The sequence below is a fragment of the Paramormyrops kingsleyae genome, chromosome 16 (genome assembly GCF_048594095.1).
Source record: "Paramormyrops kingsleyae isolate MSU_618 chromosome 16, PKINGS_0.4, whole genome shotgun sequence".
Classification (NCBI taxonomy): domain Eukaryota; kingdom Metazoa; phylum Chordata; class Actinopteri; order Osteoglossiformes; family Mormyridae; genus Paramormyrops; species Paramormyrops kingsleyae.
In genome coordinates this window covers 26,948,744-26,964,516 of record NC_132812.1, presented here as the reverse complement: position 1 = coordinate 26,964,516, position 15,773 = coordinate 26,948,744, and the positions used below count along the sequence as shown (strand labels likewise).

General features: G+C 44.9%; 3 protein-coding genes and 1 non-coding gene across 6 annotated transcripts; 3 read left to right on the top strand and 1 right to left on the bottom strand.

Annotated features, from left to right (window-relative positions):
• Window positions 1-4,228: 4,228 nt before the first annotated feature.
• trnas-cga (transfer RNA serine (anticodon CGA)) lies at window positions 4,229-4,310 on the top strand. The gene has a single exon. It is a non-coding gene; the product is annotated as a tRNA-Ser (tRNA).
• Window positions 4,311-5,307: 997 nt separating this feature from the next.
• On the top strand, window positions 5,308-8,620 carry nabp1a (nucleic acid binding protein 1a). The gene is made up of 6 exons (XM_023823876.2): window positions 5,308-6,340; window positions 6,800-6,938; window positions 7,120-7,191; window positions 7,391-7,475; window positions 7,740-7,803; window positions 7,984-8,620. The coding sequence occupies exons 1-6, from the start codon at window positions 6,247-6,249 to the stop codon at window positions 8,184-8,186; spliced, it is 657 nt and encodes a 218-aa protein (XP_023679644.1). The 5' UTR covers window positions 5,308-6,246; the 3' UTR covers window positions 8,187-8,620.
• Window positions 8,621-8,927: 307 nt separating this feature from the next.
• On the bottom strand, window positions 8,928-11,996 carry ftcdnl1 (formiminotransferase cyclodeaminase N-terminal like 1). Of its 3 annotated transcripts, XM_023823873.2 has the most exons (7): window positions 11,864-11,990; window positions 11,003-11,098; window positions 10,626-10,767; window positions 10,399-10,494; window positions 10,153-10,308; window positions 9,875-10,063; window positions 8,928-9,583 (listed from the first exon to the last, which is right to left on the bottom strand). In XM_023823873.2, the coding sequence occupies exons 3-7, from the start codon at window positions 10,738-10,740 to the stop codon at window positions 9,162-9,164; spliced, it is 978 nt and encodes a 325-aa protein (XP_023679641.2). In that variant the 5' UTR covers window positions 10,741-10,767; window positions 11,003-11,098; window positions 11,864-11,990; the 3' UTR covers window positions 8,928-9,161. The 3 variants fall into 3 exon arrangements, with proteins under 3 accessions (XP_023679641.2, XP_023679638.2, XP_023679637.2); XM_023823870.2 differs by lacking the exon at window positions 11,003-11,098 and having other exon boundaries at window positions 10,626-10,801; window positions 11,864-11,996; XM_023823869.2 differs by lacking the exon at window positions 11,003-11,098 and having other exon boundaries at window positions 11,864-11,991.
• c16h2orf69 (chromosome 16 C2orf69 homolog) lies at window positions 11,910-13,849 on the top strand. The gene is made up of 2 exons (XM_023823874.2): window positions 11,910-12,167; window positions 12,634-13,849. Exons 1-2 carry the CDS (start codon window positions 11,910-11,912, stop codon window positions 13,324-13,326), a joined length of 951 nt encoding a protein of 316 aa, XP_023679642.2. The 3' UTR covers window positions 13,327-13,849.
• Window positions 13,850-15,773: the final 1,924 nt, after the last annotated feature.

Sequence of the window (15,773 nt, the reverse complement as noted above, 5' to 3'; positions counted from 1 at the left end):
AGGTAAGTATTGCCAAATTGGTGACGAAAATGAGGGGCCATATCTGAAACACGAAGGCCAAAACAAATATTGACTTAGACATGAATCACTAGTCACATTTATAAGAGTCAATTGCTAAGAAAGCATCAGACTGGACTCCTAGGAAAAGTCAACAATGAAAAATCTGTAGCACAATGTTTCATCTTCCAGTTCGGTCCAGTGACTGTTTTTTATTTCCTTTGCAGATTAATTTTAGTACTGGTATTCAGTCGGTGTGTGCTCTGCCGCCACCCTAGTTCATGAGATACACCAATAAAGAACCAAGGACCAAGATTCAGGGATGCTTATGGCATGTTCCATTTAGGTCAGAGGTCAGAACTGGGAATGACATCACACCCGAGTTAACCGCATTCCAGTACAGCAAGTCGGAAAGTCATTTAGCAATACCAGGGCCCAGTTTCAGAAAGCTGGATACCTTGTCAGATTTAATTTGCCCCAGTTTAAATGGCCTTTACCTTCGTTTACTTATATTTGGAATAGACTACCTTAAATCTGACAGGTTATCTGGCTCAGCAGATCCAGCTTTCTGAAACAAGCCCCAGTTCTAGTCCGGTTCATTGTTAGCAATATATCAGTTGAAAACAACACATTACGCTGCATTTTGCACATAAATACACAGTAGCAACACAGCCACATATAGCGGTTGGACAGTACAGAACAGTGTGCCACAAATTAGACATAAGCGCTAATAAACAGTATATAACAACAGCTTTAACTTTAACATCTTTAACAAAGGGCGCAGCCATCTTGAATTCTGAGGTTGGGATTGTGTATGTTCCTCCGAGTTCACAAGTCAGAATTCTGACTTCAGGGGGCGTTCCAGCTAAAATTTCCGACTTGGAATTTGGAATTTCCGAGTTACGAGTTCAAATGGAGCGCAGCATTATATCTGTGCTCGTGAAAATAGGATGACAAGTAGGAAAACAACAATCAACTTTTCTCTTGACCACATGTTAAACCACAAGCCTGCGCCAGCCACGCTACCCTCCTGAAGATGTGAGAGAAGGTCAAATAGGTAGGAAACACAACAAATTAAAAAGTACTTGAGTTACAGTTTTCATTCCGTTTAAATGTAGAAATGTTACTTATAGAAAATGGAGTTGAGTGGAGTCACTGGAGCTGAAACATGCACGAGGCGAGCCGGATTAGCTAGCGCACACCCAGAAAGCAAACAGTCACATTCAGCACCAGCCTGGCCTCCAAACAATGCCATCGCTCAGATCAGCTCTGGCTCATGGGTGGTTAATGGGATTCAGTTTGCTCTGGTATCTATTGTTTCCTCTTCCTGTCTCACAGTGCTTATTTCTGACCAGAAGAGGGCACTATTGGGGCAGGTCCTAAATGCAATAAAAATCGCAAATAAATTAGACGCACTTTATTAATCCCTCTGGGGAAATTTTCTCATTTTGCCCCATCTTGCTCTCCATACTGGTGAGCACAAGCTTGGGGGGGGGGGTCACAGTAAAGGGGCAGCCACCTTGTACCACTGAGGGAGCTGGGGCTTAAGGGCCTTGCTCAAGGGCCCGCGGCAATGAAACTATTCTGCCAGGGGCTGAGCTCAAACCGGCGGCCTTCTGATCACAGTCATGGAGACTTAGACCGCTGAACCACATGCTGCCCCCTAGCAAAGAAGCTCTGCCAAAACCCAGAAATATTACACGCAGAATGTATTTGGCGAAGCGACATAACGAACTTCGAGCAGGAGGTTGGCCGTGTACATTTCCTACGCAAACAATACAACAGAATCCACTGTCAGTCTTTTCACTCAGCTAACAAAGTGTGACAAGGTCACGTTGCGATTGTAACCTTGGCGTTCCAGTGTGCCTCTCACAGAAAAACCACGAAGAACAACATTAGCACTCATAAAAGCTATAAAACAACGGACGTCTCATTTTAGCATGCACAGATACTTGTGAAATAAAGTGTCACACTGATAATCTGCCACTTCTGATCTTTTTCAGACTATGGGGAAAGCGATCCAAGACAGGCTCTTCTGTCAAGGGAGATGAGAAACACATTTAAGGTTCATTTTCACGTGTTATATTTCGGAGGTACTGTTTGAATTTGAAGCTCCGAAGTACCATTCAGATAGCTGTAGATATCGCACGCTTATCACCTTGCATCCGGCATGTACAGTTCGGTCTCTCTCAGAACATCGGCTGCTGAACAGGGGTCATCCTGTTTTAGAATAAAGTCAGTCAAATTAATCTCACATATCTCACATGCAGCACAAGCTGACTGTTGGTTGTAAAACACGATGCTTCTTTAAGCTATCTGATAGACCTCCATCTGTAATCACTCTCCATAAATAACTTTAATGTCACTTTGTTAAACAGCTGCATCTTTAAAAACAATGAGAATAACTCAGTATGTTGCATGGTCACATGAAGCTAAGAACACCATTGTCTCCAAATGACCCCCATTCTCTGGGGCCAAAATCATAACATTTTAGTGACTCCTATCATCTAAGAGAGTGGGTAGTGCCCTCTGTTGAACTATTACCTGTAATTACATTATTATTTATTGCATCCTCATAGCATTTTTTTTGTTTGTTCCAAATCAAAGTGATCAAAATAATACCCATCCTGCACAGCTAGCTTGAGTAAAATGCGATGACGGCTAAATAGGCAATATCACAGAAAGCCTTCATTGTCATGTAACTGCAACTAAAACAACTATACATTTTACTTGGGTCATGTACAATATTTCAGAGATATCTTGAAAAAAGCATGGTTGCTAAATTACTGATTGTCAGAAATCACCACAATAATTTTATTAAAAATACTGATAAATTTGTGCAAAATACAAGGTTAAATTCCCCATGCAATTCCATATGTTCCTTCTGCCTGCCGTTGTTCTGTCTGATTTACCACAGGGGAGTCACTACAATCCTACAAACCCTAATCTTGCAACAATCTGCCTTGTAGTATTAACAGCTAGTGTGTGAAATGTATTTGGGAAAAGTATACCCATATAAAACATGCTTTAAATCACTAAACATCTGGCTTAAGGACTGTCAGAAACTGCACCACAACGTGAAGTTCAATGATATATACGCTGTTTGGATTTTTTATATATATATATATTAATATTAGCTCCCAGACATTTCTGCTTTAACTGCGTTTCATTTAGCCTAGAAGTTCATATTGTCTGGTTTCAACATATCTGTTATTGTACTTCGAATATAACTCCACTAGATGTCAGTAGACGTCCAAACGTAAATGATAATTGCACAAAATAATATTTCCGAGCGTTGACATCCTGTTCATTATAGTTACATAGCGTTTGGTTTTACAAATCCATTATTTTCGTTCTGCCAATGCTGTGATATATCTTGAATGATATTTTAATATCGATGTTATTGCATGCATTTGAAAATAATTCCAACAGCCAACACTTACAGTATCTATCATATGCATTTGTATTTTTAAATAAACGTTATCGCATTACCACCAATATCAACCAAAAATATGAGGCTGATATAACTGTGTAGATATGTAAACCAATATTGCCAGTTTAAATTAAATGTATTGTGTAACCTTTTTGAATTACTTTTAAAGTTTAAAATAAGTAACACGTCGCCGGAAGACAAGAACATATGACTGAAATATCTATGTATCGCAAACGGAACTGTATTTGGTGATTTATAGGAAACTAATTAAGAAAACAAACTGTTAAAACTAAAAACATTTTATGAAATAGTGTTAAGGTGTACTGCGCTTTGTTTTTTCATAAAATGAGAAACAGAAGTATCTGTGCGCGTTTTATCATCTATGAAATAACTACAATATAAACTTGACGTCTAATTTTCAAGTATTTTGAAGATATTGTTCTTGTAGGGTGTCATTTTGCGGACTAGGCCTACATGCTGTCGCCGGAGGATCACGTGTCACTTTATGGTGGCACTCCGCTCTTCATCAGAAGGCACCCAGAGAAGACCACGTTTTTTTATTATGCGATTTCTTGATTCTTTTTTCTGTAGAATCTTTCTTTATTTTTATAGCAAGTTTAAAAGATTAGTTAGTCATCCGCTGATTAAATCTCGGTTCTCTTGCAATATTCTTCCAAAATAATATTTTTTCAAGCGAAACAGGCGGTTAAATATTGTAAAATTTACTGTATCTAATTTTTGTTATAAATACAGTATGGGAGGAATGACAGCAACTTTATAGAGCATTGTATGTACCAAGTCACGGTGGCCGAGAGGTTAAGGCGTTGGACTCGAAATCCAATGGGGTTTCCCCGCACAGGTTCGAATCCTGTTCGTGACGGGCTGATATATTTTGCTTCTTACATTTAAAAAAAAAATATATATATACGTACGTCGTTAAACCAACGTTTGCAAACTCTGCAATAATATTTATATTATCTAATTTAAACTTTAAATTTTAACAAGTATGTGTTATTGAACAATACAATATCACTAGGCTATACGTAACAGTATAACAGTGTTACATTTGAAAAGCCTGTTACGTGCCGTATATATTAAGAATTTGTACTAATAAAATCATTTTAACGAAATGATCTGGGTTAATGTCGACAAAACAGCGTGATAAGTAATAAATACCTGATTGATTATTACATTTCTGAATCTCCCCAGCACGAACTTAAGTGGATAGCTCATAAAATATAACATATATTATGGTTGAATAAATTTTCAAATCTTCATTTACTACTGTCAAATAGAAACGAACGCCTAGAAATGACCACCCATTGCTCGTCTAAATTAAGTTTTTGCGTCGGCTCAATCTCTGAAGGGGAGGGAGAGTGAGCCCAAAAATCAACACATCAGATATGCAATCTGAGTGTGGATCGATGATACTATACCAAATATAGCCATTCTTCTTGTATGTTACAAGAAGCGTTAGATACGATAGCTCTGTTTGTACTTGTAACATTCTCCTAAATCCAACACGCAGCAATGTTAGGTTACACATCGCAGATACATGTTAACTTATTCTCTTCGGCACCCAATAGGATCGTGGGGTTTTGAAGCCATTGTTGCGAGAGAGCACACGGCACGTACCAGTTTGCAGCTCAATGTGGGAGATTTAGTGTTCGTGTGTTAATTTCCTATTTGCTATTTTGTTATCTTTTTTACGATTTGTGGCAGCTGAGTATTTAAACTTTCCTTGAATGTGGCGGCAATGACGTCAGACATTAGTGAACAAAAAGATAAGGACGTGATATGTTGGGAAACGGAACGAAAGCAACCTCCCGTTCCCCCCTTCGGCCGGTTTGCCGAATGGGACAGTCCTCTGCGTTTATAAGACTAGTGGGACACACGCTGGCGCAGTCTGGGGGTATTGTTTAAAGAGTAGGGATGATTTTAGTGTTGCCGGTCATACCGTGTTAAATTGTGTCGAAGGCGGAAAGAAAAAAAATTAGATCTGAAGTTGGCAGTGCGGTTGCAGTGCTTTTGAATATAGCCTAAATCTAAAAGTTACGTTTTTAAGCGCTGCTTAAAAAGGACATTTAACTATTATAGCAAGCTGCCGGTTAACGCCGGGCTGAATTCTGCTAGCAAACAAAAAGGGAGAGGAAAAAGTTGACCCGGTCACAAAGACGCACCGGGGAGGGAATCAGTCTGACGTTTTAGGGCTTTTGGTGTAAAGTAAATTCGGTCTTGTGGCTGTAAATGCGTTAATCCAAGATCTTGACTGTCAGTTATAAGTTCTTTGTGACTGAAGCTCTCCGGTTCAGGCAGATTTTTCTTTCGTTGTTTTTTTTTTTTAAGCAAATCTTACTCACGACATAGTCTTAGGCGATGCGCTCTGGATGAAAGGACGGAAACCTCTTTTGCACCGAGCCAGCTCCTTTTCTTAATTTTTATATGATTAGACTCTCGATGGCGAACATGGATGTGGCCTCATCCTGTAAGGGAGGGTGTTGGGTGTTTTAGGGTTTGCCAGGGGGATTTTGGAGAAAATTCCTGTCTAGAGGGAAGTCGGTCTGTAACGTGATCGCAAGCAAGCTTGGTGTCTATTTAAAAACGAAAGTGTAGCTACAGATTTAGCCAGCAGAGAGAGCGATCCTTTCCCCGAGTTAATTTGGGTCTTTCTTTTGACAAATAACCCATCAAAACTTGCCAAAGTGGACAGGGCTGCGTTTTTCACCCCCTGCTCCACGTCTCACACACCAATGCTGCTCAGTGATCTAATATATAGCACTATATAGTTAAATACATACATTCCCCACTCTCTTAAAATGTCGAACATCCAAAACGACGCAGTATTCTTGATAAAAGATGTAAAACCCGGACTGAAAAATTTAAATATCATCTTTATTGTTTTGGAAATAGGTAAGTGACTCGCCTCTGTATCCCTCATACATTTGTACACGTTTTTTCCTCCCTGTTTTCTTAAAGGGCCAGAGCCGCTTTTCACAAACGCTCGTAGTGATGACGCAGGGTTAACGACATATTCGTAACGATGTCCATGCATATGTATTTCGGCCGTATTGTCAGTGGGTAGTGTAGTTCTCTTCATTTCCACCATGTGGTCTGTGTAGTGGTCAAAAACTATTGCAGTTATGTGAATGTCTAAATGTAGGGAAGGCTCTGCAGTTTTAAGCAAGTTTATAGAAATTTGTATTACTCTTCAAGGTTTTTTTGGTCTAACATAATTACATTTTTAAGCTTAGATTTTTTTTTTATTTAAGCGTTTCATTATTAGTGGATTCTGAGTAAAGAGAAAGATCTGATCATTTTGAAGCCTGCAGTTCGGGGGTGAAAAACCTGGTCTTTCTCTTACTCAAATAGGTCGGGTGACCAAGACTAAGGATGGCCATGAGGTGCGGTCGTGCAAGGTAGCTGACAAAACTGGCAGCATCACTATCTCTGTTTGGGATGAGCTGGGCAGCCTCATCCAGCCCGGTGACATCATCCGCCTAACACGGGGGTACGCTACCCGCCATACACGCCCACCCAGTGATTGATGCCATCTGGCAGCTCCTCATGTCCCTGATTCACTAGGGTGGCATCATTAGGTTTAATAGACCTGCCCAATAAGGTGACCACACCTAGGCTAAGGCAGTGTCACTGTTGACTTGTGGCTTACTCATCTTCCCGCCTGTTTCCAGGTATGCCTCTATCTGGAAGGGCTGTTTGACACTTTACACTGGAAGAGGAGGGGACCTACAGAAGATTGGAGAGTAGGTATACTCATTTTGGAAGGGTTGAAAGCCTCATAGTTTACATTAAGCTCCGCTTTCAGTCTTGCACAAATGCACAGTTATGTTTGAGCATGCAGTTCCGTGTCTAATGCTCTGTGCCACTTCTGCAAATCGGTCTCTTCTGTACACAAATGCTGGTCTCGCTCACTGAGCTGCTGTTCTTGCCTATGTGGTGCAGGTTCTGCATGGTCTACTCAGAAGTCCCAAACTTCAGTGAGCCAAACCCAGAACTGCTTGCCCAGGCCAACTTGCAGAACAAGACCGTGAGTTTGGTTCTCACCTTCCCCAGCGTCTCCACGGATTATGCTGGCTGAGGGGCAGGGATTTATACCTTTGTCGTTTTTTCCTTCTGCGCTTCAAACCCTGACATTATCTAAATGCTAATGGTCTGAAGGATTGATCAAGTTTTCAGCTCAAGTCATGCTTCAAATATGGTTCTTTGTGCCCGACGTGTTTATAATAATGGGTGTGTTTCATGCATTTCCATTCCTATGTGTTGGCCCTAATGGTAGTCTGTTGCCCCGCAGGGGAAAGCAGAACAACGGGGTGACTGTCCAAACAATCAGAATTCAGGTATCGCTGCACAGACAGGTAAGTGGCAATAGGCCGCTAGGGTACTTTTTTGAAGATACTTAATAAAGGTCTTATCATCAAGGACATGATGGAGCATTCCTTTTGAAAGGAGTGGCAGCATGACATTTTCCAGCTCTTGTTGTGCCTCGAGGCTTCCTTTCTGATTGCTCTAAGTACCGTTTCTGACTTTTACTCCAGGTAATGGTTCTTTGCAGACCTACTCCACTAACAGTTCCTCTCCTGCTCCCCGGGACCCTGCCTTGGGGGGGCTGGGACGGGCCAATGGCCGTCTTCCAGGGAATGGTGCCCCCCAAGTGCCTGTAGGGGGAACCCCTATGGGGTCCAAACCCTCCGTCTCAATCAGCAACGGTCGGGATCCTCGACGTGCTTCCAAGAGATGACACACAAAAACCAGTCCCCTGACCACACCTTCCCTGGGAACGCACAGTTTTTTGTTTTTTTTTTTCCTTTCACCCTCCCACTTTTGCCCTTACACCTAGTGCCAGTGTTTAACTACCATCCCCTAACCCCAGGCCTGAACCCGTCGTGTATTAAAACCATACGCTCTACTTGAACACTTGATGCACTTTCTTCGTAATTTATAAGAAGCGTCAGTCATTGCTGTAACTTCAGGAATGTCGGTCTGCTTTATTCGAATGCCAGTCTGTGCGTTGTGTTGGGTTCCGCCTTCCAGCCCTGCTGCTTACGATTACCTTCGGTTCCTTTCTTGACCAAAATGTACCATAAGTGACCGTGTGAAAGGTGGTAGTTTGATATCTACAGGTAGGCTAATTTAATTTGTTTGACATGACAATAAAATGAATAAAACCCCTTATTTTCATGACTTGTGTTGGGTGCCTGTGCTGACAGCGAAGGGGATGATTTGCGATCAGATAGGTGGTGGCTGCTGTTAGCTGGATACTTCTGTAACCCTCTTACTGTGTAAAGGGATAAGTGAATTTCAGACTACTTTTGGGTGCCGTGTAAGAAGTTGGATGGTTGAGTCACGGAAAGAATGTCAACTGGGTTCATGAAGAGATCTGACCTCAATTTTTGTCTGATAAGCCTGATAAAAGGGGTCGCACTTCTTTCTCTGGGGGTTAGTTACATGTTTTGTGGGAATTGACCAGTGACCAACTGAATTTGAACTTTTATAAAAATGAGCTTTATTGAAGCAGGGCTCATAGCCCTGTCCAGCATTCCGTACAGTCTAACCAATGTCCAGAATTAGCCCAGGATGACATGCTAATTTAGGGCAGTTCAGGTGGAGGAGCCTGAAACATGGACCTGCATTTGGCTGGGTCAAAAGCTGTCAGAGGTGGGGTGTCCCAGGTGCCTGCTGGTCAGATCTCCTGCATTGTGTTGGTGAAAGGACATTACATAAATATGGCACGTTGGTGTTTCCAGTATTCACCGATACCCTGAGCGATAGCCTGCACTGCAAGGCCCTTGCATTCCTGGGGTGTAAACCCCACAAGCACCGTTCCCTTGGTGACTACACCGTATTGCCCTGCCAGCTGCTCTACACGTGTGGAGATCAGGGACGCCGGGGCGTGGCAGAATTGCTGACCCCTTATACTAAAGGTGGGCCAGTGGTCTGCAGGCGAGGCCCATGGTACGCTCTCCACATTGCAGGCGATCTCCACTGCGCCCTCATGTGGCAGGGCAAGCACCTGCACCCCCGGAATCCCACCCGGGCTGGACTCGCGCAGGGAAGCAGCCACCCGGCGTCCCACGCTGAGGTCCTGTGTGCTGAGGGTGACGTTACAGTTCATGACATACGGGCTGGCCCCCACACCTGTTGGACAGAGCGGGTCTGAGAGCAAGTTTCAGTCTAGGGCAGTTCCCACTTTCTATGTTTGCCTAGAGGTACGAGGCGATCTAGTACAGAGATGTGCAAAATCAAACACTTTGTTTTGTGGCAAACTAGTCATTCCCTTGAAGCCCCCCTCAACTGCTGTAGTTGGATGCTTATCAACATAGATACCTCTGATCAAGATTCAAAAATCAAAACGGTAGAAGACAGACTGAATAATAATAAAAGTAACTAATGTAACATCACACCCTCAGAACATGTGCCTTTCCTGACCTGTCAAACCATATCTGCTTTCGGGTGTTCTGCCCACATCTGGCCGGACACGGGAGAGATCGTGGTTTTTCCGGAACCAGCCCACCTCCTTCCGGCGCTGAGCAAGGCCGCGGTGCGAGGGATAGTCCGCCGCGCCAAAGTAGATGGCAGAGGTGCCAGGAACGCGCTGCGTGAGCCTGCTGGCCAGCTCTGTTCACAGGCGAGAGAAACTGTACACATCCCTACAGACATCCACAGGCTAAATCACATAACCCTGGGCGGCTCCACTTGTCACGCACCTCTGGCCTCCCTGCCACATTCCTCAAGCCCCACATCCTCCCCCAGGGGATAGAGAGGCACCAGGTCAACGGCACCCATGCATGGGTGAGCCCCAACATGGCCCGTCATATCGATCATATCCAGGGCCTGCTCACACGCTGACAACACCGCGTCCCCTGGGATGGAGGACACAGGGCATGAGCAGGTCTGATCTGAGGCGCGGGGTCTCAAAGACCGCATTAAGACAGCGGCATCGTGCGACTCACCGATGTCATCAATGCTCGCCACAATGGTGATCACGGAACGGTTGTAGTCGTGGTCGTTAAAAATATTGAGAACCGTGGACCCCTCCCGCCACCCTCCTGAGAAGAAGATGGGGTTATACGTCACCACGATCACATGAGAAAGAGCTGAATTCAGAATAAAAAAATGCAATTTAACAGCAAATAAATCTTCATCTTTAGGTCACAATCTTCCATGGCTATGAACTCACCGTGCTTGTTTAAAACGGCTGCTCTCGCTACCTTGTCCACTATGTCCCTATTCCGTGCCTCGGAGATGTTGAGCAGGCAGGTGACCATGCGACGTGCGACAGCGCCGAGTGACATCACTCTGAACAGCGGGGAGTCCAGGTGCTGAAACGCGTCCTGTCAGTTAGATGCCTCGGTTCTGGCGACAGTATGGACAATATCATCCTCCCAGTGTCACTGCACTTAGCCCCTTAGTCCACAGAATAATAAAAAGTAACTAACATAAGTTTTTTAAAAAAATTGTTTGTATTAAATGAAGGACAGAAGTCAGGAGAAGAAAGTGTTCTGGGTAATGTATTTCGCCACAGTTTGCTAATCTCTGAAATTTAGCATTTTTTACCAAAAGTTAACATGAAAAATTCCGGGAATTTGTCCACAATGATTATCATCCGGAACTGCAACGATTGTGTGATAGGTCCAAAGTCCTTTGAACCACCTGTTGTAGTTAAAAAAGAAAAAAAAAACTTTATTAGAGTATAAGATATTTGGCCTGATTTACTACTAAGACCTAACCGAAAAGACAGTTCCTCTAAATCAAAAATGGAAAACAAATCATATCCCAGAACCCCCAAATCTTATTCTGCAAGACTAAGCGTAATTACCAGTGAGCTTGCGCAGACATGAGCGCACCTCCTCTCATACTACAGAGAGGACATGAATTTATTTCCATGGTTGTAAATGCATGCATAAGATATATATAGTCCGCCTTTCATTTCTAGCCAAATACAACATATCAAAACTAATAAATAAAATCTAAGTATAATTTTGCGAAACTGAACAAAGTCCAAAGATAAAACATTTTTTCTGCTTTGCAACCCCGTACTGTTCTTAAGCATCAATCGAAATGTTATCTATCTTCTAGTGGAAGTCTGATAAATAGTTTCACTGCCATCGTCTGCACCACTGCGTCTCGAAAACGCTCGAATTTACGTCCGAGATGCGCATGCGCACACACGGCCTCTAAAGCCAGACGCGTCATCGCTCCTCGGTAAAGTACGAAATAATCCGTGTTTTACATTGTTCATGTGAAATGAATGCAGGCGCCTGCTGTTGAGTTCGTTTGGGCATTGCAGACGATACATGCAAATTTGTTGTTTCTGGCAGTACTGCCGTGCATTTCTGTGCGATGTGACGCTAGACGCGGTGTTGCGTACTTGTCCGACACTCCGTAGTGCGCAGACATTTCAGTGCGGGCACTTACTTAGAATGCACTCCTCCGGCTAATATAGCTGTAAATCTCCCAGCCCATGTCAGACATCTGGCTCCTTACTGCCGGCGTGTCTCTGATGGTCACGGTTCGGACTATGACTGCCACAGCTGGATCTTTCGGGGGTGCTGGGCTGGGCGTTGCCGTAGCGCCCCATTTGCTCAGGCTGGCAGCGGTCCCGGGGAGTCAGCCTCGCCGGACGAATGATCTGCTGATGCTCCGGCCTGCCTGCGCCCAAGATCAGCGATCCTCCGAGGACCAAAGTCGCCATGTCGTTTTTTTCCCCGGGGACATACAGGTGAGAGGGAAATTAATGCAGCATCTGGGGGGCTCATTTCACATCGCAGTGCAAAATGTGAGTCTTACAAGTACAAAGGATGGCTAGTTATATATAAAACTCGGTTAGATGTACGAAGATGTACTCTTCGAAGAGTAAGGAAGACGCGAAACTAAACTTGATTACGTAAAGACACGTGTATATCATGTGACTTCTGGGCCTTGGAATCTTGGCTACATTTTTTTGTAAAAAAAAAAAAAAAAGTCAAAGAATTTGTGTCTGTGGTTTAATACCACTAGATTGCATGATTTGTTAAAACGTTAGTCTGTAAAGTTAGTAAATATAAACCTGGCAGTAAGATTTGACATTTTACAACGGTGATTTAAAAAAATAGCTTAAGTCACTACATGTCATTCCCCTTTCATGTGTCACCATGTCCCTGCCCCTGTGTCTCTGCCCACAATGTCCCCTACCTCCCCGTATCCAGAACTTTGAGCAGGAGATGGCCCGCCAGGCGGAAGGGGCCCAGTGGCAGCGCTGGAGCTTTGAGCGTGTAGCACTGATCCTGGCACAGCGATTCCCTGGTCACTACATCTGGGTGGTGCGGGCGGCTTGTATGTACCTGCACAAGTTCAGCAGTTACTGCAACTTTGTGGAGAGCAACATGTTTGGCACCCCGGAACATTCCCCTCACTATGGCGCCATCTGCCACTTGAGGGCGCTGCTGAGGCATGGTCTTCTGCGGGCCGGACTCCTGTCCCCGACCGATGCCTTCCCACCCCCAGGACTGTCCCTGATCCTGGTGGGCTTCAGCAAGGGATGTGTGGTTCTGAACCAAATCGTGCATGAGCTGGAAGCGGCCGGGTCCGACCCGGAGCTGGCCACCTTTCTTCAGCAGGTCTCGGAGCTCTACTGGCTCGATGGGGGGCACCCAGGCGGCAGTGGCACCTGGGTAACGGAGCGGCGGGCGCTGGAGGTGCTGGCGGCCAGGGGGGTGGCACTGCACGCCCACGTCACACCCTACGAGGTGCAGGACCCCATGCGAGCCTGGGTGGGCCACGAGCACCGGCAGTTCGTGGAGACACTGAAGGAGCTGAAGGCTCGCGTCACCAGCACACTGCACTTCCAAGATGAGCCCGCCTCCATCGACAACCACTTCCGGGTCATCGAGGAGTTTTGAGGCTCACAGATAACGGGTGGGGGTTTTCAGGACGGGACTGCCAGCACACGGGAGTTTTTACTGCGTGTGTTGGCGCGGTCTTAAAGCATGCTAAGGATTCTGGATGACGCACCAGATGGGCTCCTATCTCCTGGCAGGACCTGATGGGGCTCCAGGTTTATGGGATGTGCTTTGGGAGGGTGGCCGCGCCCCATATTCACTTCGAGTTTGGGGGGGGCCACAGCTCCAGAGTGCATTCAGGGCAGAGTGACCCAAATCTGTGCACCGAGCTCCGAGAAGTACAGAGCCCGTTTAGCGTTCTGCTCCAGTTCCGTTCCCGCTGAGGAAAACAAACCCTTTTGTTTGCTGTTCTGTTTTGTAATGGCTGTATTGGCTAGCTGGTATTCATCAGAAAGCCTTTGTACTTTGGGCAAACCGGCAACTCCCTGCCACACGGAACTGCGCAATCCGGTTTCTCTGTAAACCGATAGGAAGACCTAATGTGAATGTGTTACTCACATTAAACTGGACTGTAGGAAACTTCTCCCAGTGTCTGCGATTTCTGTTTTGCCACAGTGGGGCTGATCACACGGACACGGGGATGGGAGGGCAGACCGCGGTGAGCGGTGTGTTGGTTAAGTCAGAGACCTCGGTCGCCCTGCTGTGTATTCTAGTGTTAGTCATTTTACAAAATATTATAAGGTAACTGATTAGACCAATAGTGAAATTAATGGGCGTGGCCAAAGAAATTAACCATGGAACAGAGGTATACGAGTAGAAAGAACTAATTAAGGATTGTAGGACTTGTGGAAAATTCCTTTCTATCCCTCTTAGAGGGGGCCCTTCGTAATGTCCGGCCGGCAGCCCGGTAACCGTGAGCGACGCGCTGAATGTAGCGTCGGCCGTGCCAGAATTTGCATGCTGGTCTCCTGAAGATTAGCCACCCCCCCCCCCCCCCCCAAGCCTGAGCGTGACCTGAAAGGCTCAGAGATAGGCTTGATATTTTTCATCTCTTTTTCTTTAGTGCTAACGATTTAGACAGCGTGACTCGATCAAACTGGATGTTTAGAGGGCTTCAGAGAGCCTTTGAATGACCCACGAGGACAGCAGTCCCATGAGGGGTTCGTCCTGCCCTCAGCCACTGGCATCCTTTCCAGCAGCCCTCCAGTACTGTAGTTCTGAGTTCTGGACTTCAGACCTTCACAAACCAATGGGGCTCAAGGTGTCTGGCCTGCCATGCTTCTGGCCCCAGGGCTGTAAAGGTATTAAATGATAAACCTACAATTTAAAAATATTTATTTTTGGATGCATCACGTAAAAAATTATAGTGACTGAACTGTAAAATGTCTTTACTCAAACAAAATAAGGAAAACACTCAGAACTGTCAGACACAGACTTGTACCATGTTTTCTTGAAATCACCCAAGAGTCTCTAAGAAAGCACAAATGTGGAAACAAGTAGTGGTGTCTGTGAAATGGCAGTTTGATTGAGCCGGCCCATGTCACATGGGGTTAGGATATCGGGGTGAGCACTGACATTGCCACACTCGGGGTGCCCGTGTGCCTTGGCGTGAGCACGTCGTGTGACGAGGATGTGGAGATCCATCTACCAACCCAGCACTGGCAGATGTCCGACCTGGTTTCCTAAAAGTTTCAACACTCCGATATGATCAAGTGACGTGTGTGGCTGAGTTTCACTGTGGCTCATGCTTCTGCAGAAAGCTGACCAGATGTTTTGCATTTTGGAAATTTGCAATTGAAAGACCACATTTAAATATAAGCATGCACTTCACTTTTCTGCAAAATAACAACTGGGAGTGAACAAAAGTTCTGTGAAAAATTCAAGAACAGATTTAGCATTTTAGCATTGATATCTGTACTTCAACAAACTAATCCATCTTAAATCGTTGGTTGGGGGTGCAGGGGGGTCCTGTTGGGTTCTGAAAGCTGGTCATCAGTATAGCCACAGACGTTTCTGGTGTGTCAGGTCACGATTATGTGCCTTCTGGATCATTCTGGCCTGCTGGCGCAGTTACAGTTGCGAAGCACTTGGTGGAAACGGTTCCTGCTCACTGCAGACACACAGTTTCCAGTGAAAGAAAAATGGCCCCTGAACAGACTTTCCCTCAGTGTGACTAAAGTATTCTAAAAGCTTTAAGGCAGGGGTCTCCAACTCCGGTCCTGGAGAGCTACTATCCAGTAGGTTTTCTGTCCCACCTGGCTTCTGATGAACCACACCTGCTCCTGGTATTTACCTGAGAACAGGTGTGGCTCATCAGAAGCCGGGTAGGATAGAAAACCAGCTGGACGGTAGCTCTCCAGGACCGGAGTTGGAGACCCCTGCTTTAAGGGTATAAAAATAGCAATTTACCATTCTCATTCTTCCTGTTCATATTTCAAGTCTAAGGAATATTAAATTATTAAAGTTCAATATATTAACATTTTAAATGTCACAAAAAGCAACACTAT